This window comes from Podarcis melisellensis, assembly GCF_964234715.1.
Source record: "Podarcis melisellensis genome assembly, chromosome: 1".
NCBI lineage: Eukaryota > Metazoa > Chordata > Lepidosauria > Squamata > Lacertidae > Podarcis > Podarcis melisellensis.
In genome coordinates, this window is record NC_138528.1 from 48,948,221 (window position 1) to 48,962,410 (window position 14,190).

General features: G+C 44.3%; 1 protein-coding gene across 3 annotated transcripts; it reads left to right on the forward strand.

The window, feature by feature from the left end:
- Nucleotides 1-221: 221 nt before the first annotated feature.
- Nucleotides 222-13,339, forward strand: RAPSN (receptor associated protein of the synapse; the record flags this gene model as incomplete). Of its 3 annotated transcripts, XM_081901978.1 has the most annotated exons (9): nucleotides 350-437; nucleotides 2,294-2,346; nucleotides 5,421-5,759; nucleotides 7,657-7,815; nucleotides 8,281-8,379; nucleotides 8,647-8,769; nucleotides 9,781-9,834; nucleotides 10,791-10,990; nucleotides 12,234-13,334. In XM_081901978.1, the coding sequence occupies 7 exons, from the start codon at nucleotides 5,454-5,456 to the stop codon at nucleotides 12,304-12,306; spliced, it is 1,014 nt and encodes a 337-aa protein (XP_081758104.1). In that variant the 3' UTR covers nucleotides 12,307-13,334. The 3 variants fall into 3 exon arrangements, with proteins under 3 accessions (XP_081758105.1, XP_081758103.1, XP_081758104.1); XM_081901979.1 differs by lacking the exon at nucleotides 2,294-2,346 and having other exon boundaries at nucleotides 222-437; nucleotides 5,385-5,759; nucleotides 12,234-13,339; XM_081901977.1 differs by lacking the exon at nucleotides 2,294-2,346 and having other exon boundaries at nucleotides 222-437; nucleotides 12,234-13,336.
- Between the last annotated feature and the right edge of the window lie 851 nt (nucleotides 13,340-14,190).

The following is a 14,190-nucleotide window of genomic DNA, read 5'->3' on the forward strand; positions in this document are numbered from 1 at the left end:
TTCTAGCAGGAGAGCAGCATCCAAGATGCTAGCCTAGAATATTAGGATGGTTCCCCTAAGACCTTGGTGGCCACATTTGCCATCTCCTGCTGACATTCCTTCATCTGAATCGTCCGAGGTTCCTGTGGTCCAGAGCTTCCGAATGGTAAAATCTGCCTTCCAGTTTTAGCACCAACTTTATTGTGTTTCACGGTGTGTCTGCTGTCCTGGCAGGTTAGTATATGACGCTCTTGAGCACAAAGGAGATGGGTCAGGACCAGACAAAGCAGCAGATAGAAAAAGGACTCCAACTTTACCAGTCCAACCAGACAGAAAAGGCCCTGCAAGTTTGGTTGAAGGTTTTGGAAAAGAGCACGGATGCTGCTGGCAGGTTTCGAGTCCTGGGTTGCCTCATCACCGCTCACTCAGAGATGGGCAGGTACAAAGACATGCTAAAGGTAAAGCAGATTTCGCGCTGAATGCCTGCTCTTTTCTCTCACTAAAACGGGGATGGGAGCTGTCGTGGGCAAGCAGGCTTTGGGGAGCAGTTCAGCAGACAAACTGCAAATACCGTGAGCCTGGATTTGGTAGAATTGCTCTTGGAAGGTCCTGTAAATTGCTTAGATTTGTAAATTGCCATCCTGCATCTCTGCTCCCAGTTCTCCATCCCCAGAAATTCTTAGATTGTCCATCTTTGATGTTTAATTCCCAGGAACGTAATTGTGCTAGCCAAAGCATGTTGTGTTATTGTAGCAGATTGTTCAGTTTTGCAAAGCATTATTTGCGTGTGAAAGTGTGCATAACTGTTCAGGAGGCAATGCCCTGAGGCTATCCTTTGATTTCAGTGACTCATCTGTCATATTATGCAATCTTCAGAAGAAGGGGGTTATACAAATTAAATACCGTATTTTTTGCTCTATAAGACTCACTTTTTTCCTCCTAAAAAGTAAGGGGAAATGTGCACGCGTCTTATGGAGCGAATGCAGGCTGCGCAGCTATCCCAGAAGCCAGAACAGCAAGAGGGATCGCTGCTTTCGCTGCACAGCGATCCCTCTTGCTGTTCTGGCTTCTGGGATTCAGAATATTTTTTTTCTTGTTTTCCTCCTCCAAAAACTAGGTGCGTCTTGTGGTCTGGTGCGTCTTATAGAGCGAAAAATGCGGTAAATCAGAAACAATAGCCAGACACTCCTTTCTTGTTACCATTTTACCAGCATTTATGCTCGGATGCCAGTAAGGCAGTGACTCCCAAATGGTGCTTCATCAGGGTTGCCAGAACTTCCCCTAAATGTTCAAAGCACCCTGCATACCTTCTTGTGATGACCTAACCAGGGGGTGAGAGATAAACAAAAGATGAGCCCTTATAGATCAGACCAAAGAGCTATCTAGTCCAGCATCCGCTTTCCCACAGTGGCCAACTAGATGCTCCTGTTGTTGTTCCCCAGCAATTGGTATTCGGAGACGTGCTGCCTCTGATGCTAGAGGGAAGCTATACAACCATCATGCCTAGTAACCACTGGGTTGTAAGTGCTTTGCAAAAGGCCATCCAACGAGACGAGACTGGAATTCAGATCTTCCAGAATCTCTGTTCTTATTGGCTACTACATGACACTAGTTCTCTTGAAGGCAGGGGTGGTGAATCTGTGAGCCCTCCATATCTCATCAGCCCCAGCCAGTGTAGCTGATGTGTGGAGGCTGTAGTTCAGTGGCAGGGAACATCCAGCCACCAGGCCTCCCCCTTTGGCCTGTGGGGCAGTTTCAGCCAAGCCACAGCCACTTGCCCTGCACTTACGTCTTTTATGACTACAGTGTAGTTCAGCAACATTTGGAGGGCCAAAGGTTAAGTCACCCTTATTTTAAGGCAATTGTAGGAAAAGTGCAGTGTAGACAGTTGTGGGAGGATTATCTGTATATCGTGGGTTGGGTGCTGGCCAGTGTACCTTCAACAGAGACTCAGCTCCACTAGTGGTCCCTTCAGTAAAATACTTGGGAACCTAATTTCTTGCTAGTGCAGCAAGAACTAGTAGCATTTGCAAGCGTTTTATTTGAGGGTTGACAGAGCCCCAAGACCAAGTGATAGCCACACAAGAGATTCTATAGAACCTAACACTAAAGTCTTAAATATGGGCAGGTGGATACAGCCCTGCCCCATAGAGCTCAAAGTCCAAATAGGTATGTACACAAACTTAAAAGAGGGGCTGCAGAAGAACAACAATCAGCCACCCCAACAGTTGTTTAATGTAATTTCCTCAATATGGTGTTTCGTGTTTAATCTTGTCACATCTTCCACAAAGCAAGTGCATTAATCTCTGTGCAGGCCTCTGAGTGATGCAATCCATCTTGAAGAGCTCACAGCCAGGTGCTTCTTAGGTAAGAACAGATGCATTGGATGAGGAGGTGCTTAATGATGCTCAAACCCATACACAGTGGCCAGGAGCATTCCGGTTTGCAAAGGAGGGCTTTTCTTACATCCTTAAGTGTTCTTCTGGGAGGGCATTCCAGGACAGCAAGGGGGAAAGGGGGAAGGCATTGCAAGGAGCAGGCACCCTTCGGATGGCTGAGGGTTGTAGGAATGGATGAGTGAAGGTCACAAGAAGGTACATGTTGGGAGATCAGTGCAGAGGGATAGGCAGGAGCAAGGCGATGGAGGCTTTGCAGATAAATGGAGAGCAGGAGAGGTTCCAAATTGACCAAAATATTGACAGGAGCTTTTAAAGGTTTAAAGTCAGGGTTTCCCAAATCTGGGTCTCCAGCTGTTGTTGGACTACTACAACTTCCATCATCCCTAGCTAGCAAGACTAGTGGTCAGGAATGATGGAGCCGCAAGTTTGGGAAATACAGGTTTAAACCATAGAAGAACAAATGAGACAGCAGGCTTGAAATGACACAGTAGAATCCAATGTTGTGTGAGCAGGCTTGCACTTGAGCAAGGAGACTTCCCTTCCCTCCAATCTCCCCACCCCCGTTATACCCCTAAAATCTGCTCTAGGGGGTCTACCAACTCTTTAGAGCAGATTCTGAAGGTGAGAAGAGCAAGGAAGGTGAAGTCTAGTTGTATGAGTGCATAAGTTCAGTACACACAGAGAGACAGAGAGAGCGAGTGCATGCACAAACATGCATGGACAGCATTGGCTTAGATCTAATATTAAGTCTTAGAATAATAAACAGGGACGATAACCTGTGAAACATTTAATTTAGCTAAGATGACTTCATCTCTAACGTGTGCTTCATCAAGATGCTGGAAATGATACAGATACCTTGCCTTGAATACTTCAGAGTCTAAATTAAGAGACCTGGACCTAAGTTTGGAGAACCTTATGGAATAAACAATTTATAAATGGAAAGCCTTGCCAAGCACTTCTGTTCATCAAGATGGCGCTTAATTCTTTGCCTCAAATCTAGCATGGGAGCTGGTTTTAATTAGCTGGGAAAGGACATAGTTGCACCTGTTTAACACTAAAGGAGAGACCACAGGCAAAAGTTCTGGATGACAAAAGCTATGCGAGTTGAAGAGGGTGCAATTCCAGGGATCAGCATCCTGGCTACAATTAATCCCTTTCTTAATGATAACACAGAAGGGAAGCAAGTTAATGGAAAGAGTTGTTAGGACTGCTTTACCCAGGACACACTTTTCTGCATGGAAGGGAAGCAGCCCGTGGTAAGGAGACGCAGCAGAGAGAGAAAGAGTCAAGTAGTTTGTTTTACTTAATTATATTGCATTTGGGTTTTGACCAGCTTAATTTAAAAAAATCAAGGCAGCAATATCCTACCATTTCTGACTCACTTGTTTCTTATACAAGAAAGCCCTTTCTTTGCCCTGCGTGCTTCCAGATTACCTGCTTATTGAGCATTCATCCTGATTTCTTTGCAAAGGAGATGAGGCCATGTTGGCTATTTAATGAGCATTCTTTCTTCTTTGCTTGTGGGGAGGTTAGATGTTACCGCGTCACAAGGGGTTATCCTGTGTTTCTAGTCACTTTTCTTGCCGCAAAAAGTCCAAGCTTTTGGGGAAGCACCTTTGTTTCACCAGATCTCTAAATCAGCTTTAGTTATACCACTGAATTTGCTGGTAGCGCCCTCTGCCCTCTTAGCTTCCCCACATGTAACAGTTTTCTTAGGCTGTTTGGCCCTTTATTCCTGCTAACCTCCACTCAAATAACATGGTTAAACCAGAAAGCAGACAGAGCAGCCATGAAAACGATTAGTTTTATAAGCCAGAAAGCAGCAAACTGCAGTGCAATGGGAAGACTGAGCCAGGGAGGCATGAGAGTGATCGGATATCACAGTGTTTAGTGTTTGAGAGCGGGACCTGCACAGCTATTTAATTATTTAAGAAAATTAGTTTCGTTAAAGCTATTTAATATTTCAGGTAGTTGAAAATAAGCCAAAACAAATTATTTAGGGAGCAATTCAGTCCATTCTCATACTGCTGCCAACTTCCTGAAAATGCCAGAACTGAAATATAAAAAGTCAGGGTAGGATATGGGTAAGGGCTTTCAAATTTTACTGAAAGATATCTTCAGATACTGAAAAGTATTTTACTGAAAGATATCTTCACAGCGCGGGTGGTGCTGTGGGTAAAACCTCAGCGCCTAGGACTTGCCAATCGCATGGTCGGCGGTTCGAATCCCCGCGGCGGGGTACGCTCCCGTCGTTCGGTCCCAGCGCCTGCCAACCTAGCAGTTCGAAAGCATCCCCGGGTGCAAGTAGATAAATAGGGACTGCTTACCAGCGGGAAGGTAAACGGCGTTCCGTGTGCTGCGCTGGTTCGCCAGATGCAGCTTGTCATGCTGGCCACGTGACCCGGAAGTGTCTGCGGACAGCGCTGGCTCCCGGCCTATAGAGTGAGATGAGCGCACAACCCTAGAGTCTGGCAAGAATGGCCCGTACGGGCAGGGGTACCTTTACCTTTACTATCTTTCCTGAAATTCCCTCACACAGAAACTCTGGTAAGGATAATTGAGTAGGAAGAAAACTCTCCTTAACCAGCAATAGACTGAACGGAATCATTGGAGTTTACAGTAGTATAGCTGTGAGGAGTGGATATTAATTACGATGCCCATTGAGATTCATAAAATGATAGAATCATACAGTTGGAAGGTTCCCCATGCAATGCAGGAATCTCAACTAAAGCAGCCATGACAGATGGCCATCCAAGCTCTGCTTAAAAACCTCCAATGAAGGAGGTTTAAATTCCTCCCTCTCTCACCTTCTGTCTTCCTGTGACCATTGGCAGCTCCTCATACCTACATTTGAGGCTTCTTTGTCATGAAGGTCTCCTGTATCTGCTTAAACCTCCACCTCTGGCCTTAATTCACCCAGTGTATCATACCTCTGTATTCTTAACTCCAAGCTCCTCAGTGCATCATGCATCTGAATGCATCAGTGGTATCTTTTCTACATCAGAGATGATGTTCCTTAAATGTTCTGTTCTCTGCTGGAAGTTTGCAGTTGTGCAGATTGACACAGCCCGGGAGATGGAGGATCCGGACTACCTTACAGAGAGCTACCTGAATCTGGCTCGGAGCAATGAGAAGCTCTGTGAATTCCAAAAAACCATCTCCTACTGCAAGACCTGCCTGAACATGCAAGGCACCACAGTGAGCCTGCAGCTCAATGGCCAAGTCAGCCTCAGCATGGGCAATGCCTACCTCGGCCTCAGTATCTTCCAGAAGGCTCTGGAGTGTTTTGAGAAAGCCCTGCGCTATGCCCACAACAATGACGACAAGATGCTGGAGTGCCGCGTCTGCTGCAGCTTAGGGAATTTCTACACACACCTCAAGGTGGGTACTGCTCAGGCAGGAGGAGAAGAGGGACTGCAGTTAAGAGGTTGGACAATATGACAGGAGCAGAAGGAATTTGAGGCATACGGACAAATGTCCATGGGGCTGTCCAGACTGTGGTTTGGTCATGTAATGTGCAGGATGAGGTCAGGAAAGTATCCTGGTGACAGGCAGATACCTTTGCCCCCTCTTAGGCTGCCCCACAATGAGTGTGGGGAGCCATCATTCAGGCTGAAAAGATCCTGACAACCCTTGCCAACAATAACAGGAGGAGCAGGGCACTGATTGCCTAGTTAGCAAAGGTTGCAGTGCCAAGTTGGCAGTCCTTAAAGAAGGGCTTGACTTTGAGGCTGCTCCATACATTACAGTTTTGGTATAGGAAGCCTGAAAATTACACAGGGGTTACATTCCAGCAATCACTAAACCAAATTTTGGTCTAAACCAAAATCAAAACACACTGGGTGCAGTGGCAGGTGGGATTGCCAAAGTCTTTCCCCTCTGGACAGCTGCCCTCTTTCCATCCCCCTTTTGTTTATTTATTTGCCAAGCAAATAAAGCTGATTGTGACAAGGTAAATGTGCTTAGGGACACAGGTGGCGCTGTGGGTTAAAGCCTCAGCGCCTAGGGCTTGCCGATCGAAAGGTCGGCGGTTCGAATCCCTGCGGCGGGGTGCGCTCCCGCTGCTCGGTCCCAGCGCCTGCCAACCTAGCAGTTCGAAAGCACCTCCGGGTGCAAGTAGATAAATAGGGACCGCTTACCAGCGGGAAGGTAAACGGCGTTTCCGTGTGCAGCTCTGGCTCGCCAGATGCAGCTTTGTCACGCTGGCCACGTGACCCGGAAGTGTCTTCGGACAGCGCTGGCCCCTGGCCTCTTAAGTGAGATGGGCACACAACCCCAGAGTCTGGCAAGACTGGCCCGTACGGGCAGGGGTACCTTTACCTTTACCTTTAAATGTGCTTAAGGGGGACTGTAACATAACTTACTTACGCCATCATTTTCAAGGTATAACTGCAGTTACAGCACCTTTTGGTCATGTGGTGTGGTTGTGTCTGATTAGTTGTCACATACAGAATTTTCTGAGAAAATGAATGAAGTGCCCATCAACATGGACAATGTTTTATCAAATAACTCAATAAACTACTCCCTCACTTGTGTGAATGAATCCCAAAGTACTAGTACTCAGTGCTTTTCGTCTAGAAAAAAAGGTACTCGCCATAAAGTTGTTGGAGTAAGTGCCACACTTTTAATAAGTGCTTTTCTTCTAGGAAAGAAAAGGTGCTGGTACTGTGTACCTTTGCTAGTACCAGTGTTTTCCATTGGAGAGCGTTTGGCAGGTTTCCCCCCATATGCTTTACATTTCTGAGAAGGAAATTCTCCCAATTCTGCAGGAAACAAGCATATTTCTATTCTGGGGCAATAGCCCCCCTGACCCTGAGTGTAACCTTGGCAACGCTTGTTTTTAATGCATTCTCCCTTTAAATTTGGGGATTTGTGAAACACTCAAACCCTTTTCCCAAATTGCTGTTCACTAAAATCTGTACAATGAGATGCAAGCCCCTTTGAAGAGCAACAGCAATGTGCAGAGTAGGTGGGTTTCCCTAAGTTACTGCAAATAGGGGAGTTTATAAATCTGGTAAGTTTTATCTTCTAATTTATGAGAGATCGTGGAATTAAGAGATTGATCAGAAATAGGCATGTCTGCTGTACATACCATACAATGCATGCACCTTACAGCCTGGCTGATTAGGGACTAGGTTTCCGCCTGCTTGCAGAACTGGAGACAGGTGCTCCCATTATTACCTTGACAGGCTCTTTGCTGCTCCACAAGCAGTCTTAAGGGTCTCATGCTTCTCTCCCACCCACCTCTGTCCCTGCTTTTGTCTCTTATCTTTTTAAGGACTATGAGAAAGCCCTGTTCTTTCCATGCAAGGCTGCGGAACTGGTGAATGATTATGGAAAGGGCTGGAGTCTAAAGTACCGAGCGATGAGTCAGTACTACATGGCTGTGGCCTATCGGAAGTTGGGGCGCTTGGCCGACGCAATGGAATGCTGTGAGGTACAAGGTGGCAAGGCGCTAAAAAAAGAGAATGAGAGGTCTCTGCAGGTCAGCAAGGGATGGACCGTAATTTTGTGGCAACAGACCTGCTTTGTGAGCAGTTCACTCCCTGACATCTCAAGTTAAAAGGTCAAATAGACCCTAGAGAGATTCTGCCAATCAGAGTGGACAGTATTGAGCTAGATAGAGAAATAGAAGGTCTGACATAGTGCAAAGTATATTCCCACATAGATAAAGGCATCTATTGCAATATATGCCCTGTAGTTCATACAAGTATACTCCTGCTTTCTCTTATTGCCAGCAGATAACATGGGTGAGCGCTCTCCAGTGCAAGTGGGGCACAAGACCAATATACAATATATGAACACCCTCACCCCCAAGTAGATGCAAAATTCTTAGAGCAAACTGGATCTATGGTGTGGTTGAAAAGGTTTAAATTCTGATTCTGTGACATTTTCTTGCTAGGAGTCAATGAAGATTGCCCTTCAGCATGGAGATCGTCCTTTGCAGGCACAATGCCTGCTTTGCTTTGCTGATATCCACCGCAGCCGTGCAGATATACAGGTATGCAGGCCCATGTGGAGTGGGGTGGAGGGCAGCCAGGTACACTTGCCCAGAACTAAGCCAGCTGGGGTGCCTTGCCAGAGACCCACTGCTTTTTTTGTTTGAGTTTATGACTTTATTCTAACAAGACTCCTGTCCTGGGCCTCAGACAAGCTCTGCATACTCCTGCAGGTATGAAACACCCATTCCGTCCTATAAAACAGGCAACAGCAGTCTGGAGATTAAGTTATAAGGCTTGGAGAGTGATTGACCTCTCTTATACCGCAGACAGCATTCCCCCGTTACGATTCCTCAATGAGCATCATGACCGAGATTGGGAACCGTCTGGGACAGATCCAGGTGCTGGTGGGCGTGGCCAAGTGCTGGGTGATTCAGAAGGAACTGGACAAGGTCAGTGATAGGCTAAACTGAAAAGCTGAATAGATGACACTTGATTCCCCTTTGATCTTTTCCCTTTCAGTTCTTTCCCCTAAATCCCAACAACTTGGCCCTCGCAGTTACCACCTTAAATATTCTTCATACTGGTAAGGCTAGCCTGTACCAATCCAATGTTCCTATGGCCTGATTTTTATTACATGAACTAAGACGTAGCCTAAGACACCAATGTAGCAAATGGGGAGCAGAAGGGGATTGATCTTTATCACCATGGCACTTTATTTCTTCAGTTCTATGCTCATTTTACAGAAAACTGTAACATCCAGTTCCAACCAAAGATCCTTGGTTGTGGCTGGGGAAATTCAAAAGTACATAATAAGGGGAATCTGGAGATAACTGTGAAACATTAAGATTACCTGTTCCCATAGTGAAGAGACAGAGACAGTGCCTTCCTGCTCAGATATGTTCACGGACCATTCACAGAGAGTATGACTAAGGATTCCTTCATGGCAGGGGTAGATGGGAAATCTGCAGCTCTCCAACGTGGGAGGCAGCAGTTACAAGTTACCAGTTTCTGCAGCCACCGTGGGCACTGTGATTCTCCAGCGGTTTGAGTTTGCCCCTAGAGACGCACTCCATTGTCCCTCAAGACAGATAGATGCCAACAGCGATAATCAGATGTGGCAAGCAGGACGTAGCTGCACCATAGATTTCCACAAAAGGCCTTACCAAATTGACCATCTTAGTTTCTGTTCCTTTCCTAATAATCTCTAGGGTGGAACTAGGCCTTCTCACTGCCACTGCACGGTTGAGTTGAAGTTTTCAGTGAGCTATCCAACATGAGTAGATATAGGAGAAATGCACTCAATAGATTGTAATATTTTTTTAAAAAAAATCAATCTAAAGCCATAGCCTTTTCACCTGAGGTGTGTTTCGGCATGCAACATGAAAGCTGCATAAAATGGATTTATTTCTGTCTCGTCTACAGTAATATGCAGCATAGTGATCTTGTTTTATTTCCCACAGGCACTAGAAAGTATCGAGAAGGCTTATGAGGTGGCAGAGGGACTAGGAAACAAGGTAAGTCCTCTCATTGCCAATTCCTTGTGCCAATTATGAGGTAATCTGCTCTATTTATTTAAAATATTTGAGTTGTGTCCATCTAAGTCATATTCTGAGGAGACTTGCTGAAATCAATGACCATTGACTTTGATGGGTCTACTCTAAATAAGAAAGGATATAAAAAGTTGAATCTGGCTTTCTTCTTAACAGGCCTCTAAGGCAGCTCCCAAGTGAAAATGAATGCACAATATCACCATAAGAAGACACTTTTAAAAGGCAGTGGTGACTGATGAAAGCCCTGGCACTGATGGAAAACTATAGACTTGTAATTGGTTAACAGTCAATTCCTTTCACCAGGGTACTTTTGAGGGAGCAGGAATAGGAATTCCTAACAGAAACTGCAACACCTCACCAAAATACAATTCTCAGGATTCTTCAGGAGAACACTTTAGTGTAAATTGATAATGTAAGCTGCGCTCTTGGTGGAGGCAGGCCATCTTAATAGAAAGTGAAGAAAAGAGCTATTCCCAGCTTTTTATAACTTTCAGGAAAATGGAGTTAGCATGGTAGCTACTACACTGAGGAGAAAACAACCTCTCTCATTTTACAGATGGTTTAGGAGAGGCAATCATCGTAAATGTCCATAAACTTCATTGGGTCTCCTCTGAGTATGGTTAATGTGGGAAATTGTCCACTGAACCTGAAAAGAGGGACATTTTCATCAGGCTTGATTAATATGTATGTTGTAAGATTTTCACCTTACAAAAACAAGAGTTCTAGGTGAGAGAAGACTAACCTGGCAGATGGTAGAGGACAAGGAGGAGCACAAGGGGAGACGCAGGAGGTGATAAAGGTGTAGGAAAGTTGTAAAAGAGAAAGTTTTATTGCTGATTAAGGATTGAAATGGTTGGATCCGCAGAAAGCCAGTCTAGTCCTCTGTGATGCCCTTTCCATCTTTCCCCATCTCCACACAGCTTGGCCTGCTGAAGGTTCACTGCCTGTGTGAAGGCATCTACCGCACAAAGGGGCAGCAGCGGGAGCTTCGCAACCATGTGGTGAAGTTTCACGAATGTGTGGAAGAAATGGAGCTTTACTGTGGCATGTGTGGCGAATCTATTGGAGACAAGAACCACCAGCTCCAAGCTTTGCCCTGCTCCCATGTCTTCCATATAAAGTAAGTAACAGAAAGGGATGCATCAGATCATAAGTGATAGAGCTGAATTGACTGGGGGGTGTTGGTGAATGAATGAATTCTTTATTAACTAATGAAGGTCTGCTGTTAATGACACAACTCTTGTTTTGTAGTGAAGTTGGTAGGGAGGCATATTGAAGTTTATGAGCCAGTAGGAACTAGGTCATATTGCACCACAAACTAGTTGCAAAATTTGGAAAATTGGAAATGGAAGAAAGGATGGATTGTGCTTGATGTCTACTCCAAAATGAGCAAATAGAATAATAAAATCAGGAAGTAGTTGAAGGTCATCTATTCCAAAATGTTGTCCAAATTTAGCATATGCTATGCATTAAAAAAGGAGTTGAAGGGGTAATCTATCACTATGAGTTACTAAATGCTGCCTTACATGGTGGGAAATGCAACAGGCAAGAGGGTAGAGCAAGTGAATGGAGCAACTCCATGCTTTGCAGAAGCATGGAATGAAATTAGGGGAGTTCAGGAGTGGTTTGGAAGTCTGATTGTAAACAAAGAGGTCCTGGAGGCCAACATCAAAAAGAAAACAGCAAATGACCTCATGGACGAGAAATCTTGGCATCCATAATCTGGCAAGGCTAACTTTAGCATGTAGTAAATAGCAGATCAAATATTAACAAACAAAAAGAGAATGTGAACAGGTTGGTAGCATAGCCATGACTAATGGTTAATGTGAGTGGATAAAACCCACAAATTGCAGCAAATGAGTTGCTTAGTTTTCTTCAATGAAAAAGAAAGCATCCCTGTAACAGATTTGGAAAACAGTGAGTGACTAAGTTATACTCTGAGTAGATGCATTGAGATCAGTGGGCTTATGTCCTTTAATTTCAATGAGTCTACTCTGAATATTGATTTGTGTGGCAGTGTTTTTTAAATGGTATTGTTATGTGCCTTATTCCTGTATCTTAAATACTGTACTGAGATAGCTCAGTTGGTAGACCGTGAGACTCTTATTCTCAGGGTGGTGGGTTTGAGCCCCATTCTGGGCTAAAGATTCCTGCATTGCAGAGACGGTTGAACTAGATGAATCAGAGTTGGAAGAGACCACAAGGGCCATCGAGTCCAACCCCCGTGTTTGTGGTTCTTTCCAATGATTCAATTATGAGTATAGGTAATTAGTAATTATCAGGTCCTATTCCTCCCTAAAGACTTGTTATTTAAGTTAGGACCTCCTCTACACTCCAGCTTATGGTGTTCTTTTTCACTGCAGGTGTCTTCAGACCAATGGGACACGTGGTTGCCCCAATTGCCGGCGCTCATCTGTTAAACCAGGATTTGTGTGATCCACTGAATCCATGATTTAAGAGAGCTCATTCGATAAGTGTCAAATAGCTGGAACATTTTAGGCTCATGGTATGGAGATGGGAAACCAATGGGTAGGAAGAGGGTCTCCTGCAGACTGGATGCAACATGTGGACCTAGTTCTCTGCTTCCTGATGTTCCACACATCTGAGTTGTGGATGTCTACCTGGAGTTCTCTGACATCTCTTTCCTCAAAACCAGTTATCACAACCAATATGTCACCTCTGTTCTTTGAAGGGAGTTGGTTAGCATGTCTTCTGACGATCCCAGTCCCCTCATTCTCATGTTCTGCTGCTTCTGGTAGTTTCTACCAGGTCCAGTTCTGACACTCATACCACACACCTTGTTTTTATTCATTCCTTGTGGGAAACAAAATTATCATGACAACACACTGTACTTGGTTGATGTAGCTATAGAGAGGTACCAGCCATTTCCCAAGTACCACTATAAGTTACTTCCTCACGGCATGTATTGGATGCCTAGCAGCAGTTCCCTGTATATACTTTGGGAAATTAATATGATATCTGTAATATAAAATAGGATCATTTGATGAGCTCACCTGACTTATCAAATTCAAGCTTCTTTTGCCTTAGAATATTCAGCTCTGCGATGTCTCCACCTGTCTTCCAGCAATGTGTTTGTGTCTGCCACAGTGTGCTTGGGATTCTGCCCAGAGTATTGGATTTATTTGGCTTGAGAGCCGCTCTATTCTGCTCCTGCAGAAAATCCAATTGCTGCATGGACTACAAAGGGAAAGCCTCTTGGGCCAGAATGGGGAAAGGTGCTTGTTGGGGGGATGTTTCTTTTGTTTTATTCGTTTGCTATAGTATTGTGATGTTACACAAGCAGAAGCAGTTACCTGTCTGCAATTATGTTGTCTTCAGTATATTTATACATTCAGCAAAACTATTTATACTGGAATCAATAAAGTTGTATCAGCCAACGACTCAGTATTTTCAAATTACCTTGACACAGTTGTCTCTCCCACCACCACCGCCCACAAACATTAAAAGCAGTTTTTAACCAAGTAATGCATGCTGTAGTTAGCATCATTTTTTATTAATATACTGTTGCATTCTGTGTTCCTATCAAAACAACAACAACAAAGCCAGAATGTAGAGAGAAGGGAATGGCCTCATTTTTAAGGCAAGACCTATTTGAGGAGAATTGGAAAAGGCTTGTGAGCAACCCTAAGTGCAGATGAGGGAATAAATCAGTATGTTTGTTAGGGTTTTTGTGGATTTCTTATCCTATGTGTGTGCAGAATCTTAGCAGATTTCACAAGAATCCTGCTTTTTCACTGCCAGCTGTCTTTGGTTTGATGGCAAGCTGACTTGGGAGATGATTGGAGGAGGAGAGATTCTGTTTTCTACAGATTACAGTTGACTTTGGGATCCCTTCTGTACAGTCCTACAGGAGTTTATAAAAAGCAAAAGTTCTTACCAAAAGCACATTTTAAAGGCTACGCCCCTCATCCCTAAGGCAGCATAGGAGTTGCATCATGAATGAGGACTTGGACCCTGATCTATATGTAGCATGCTAGATTAAATCCGTACCTGTGTTTTATAGCTTTCCAGAAGACACATTTCAGAAAAAACTGCAATCCTAAGCACCTTTGTTGTGAGGTCCCACTGAACTCAGTGGGATTTACTTTTGAGAAAATATGCTTATAGTTGCATAGTATGTGAGGAATGGCATTGAGAACCTTCTTTCCCCCTAGTAAATGCAATGAAAGACTATTAAGCAACAAGCTTATAAGCAATAAGCAACAGGCTTATCAAGCAACTAGTGAAGATAGACACACTGGAAAGTCATTTCAGGTCTTTAGTTTATTTTTCTAGTTGTTTGTTATAATACAACAGAAA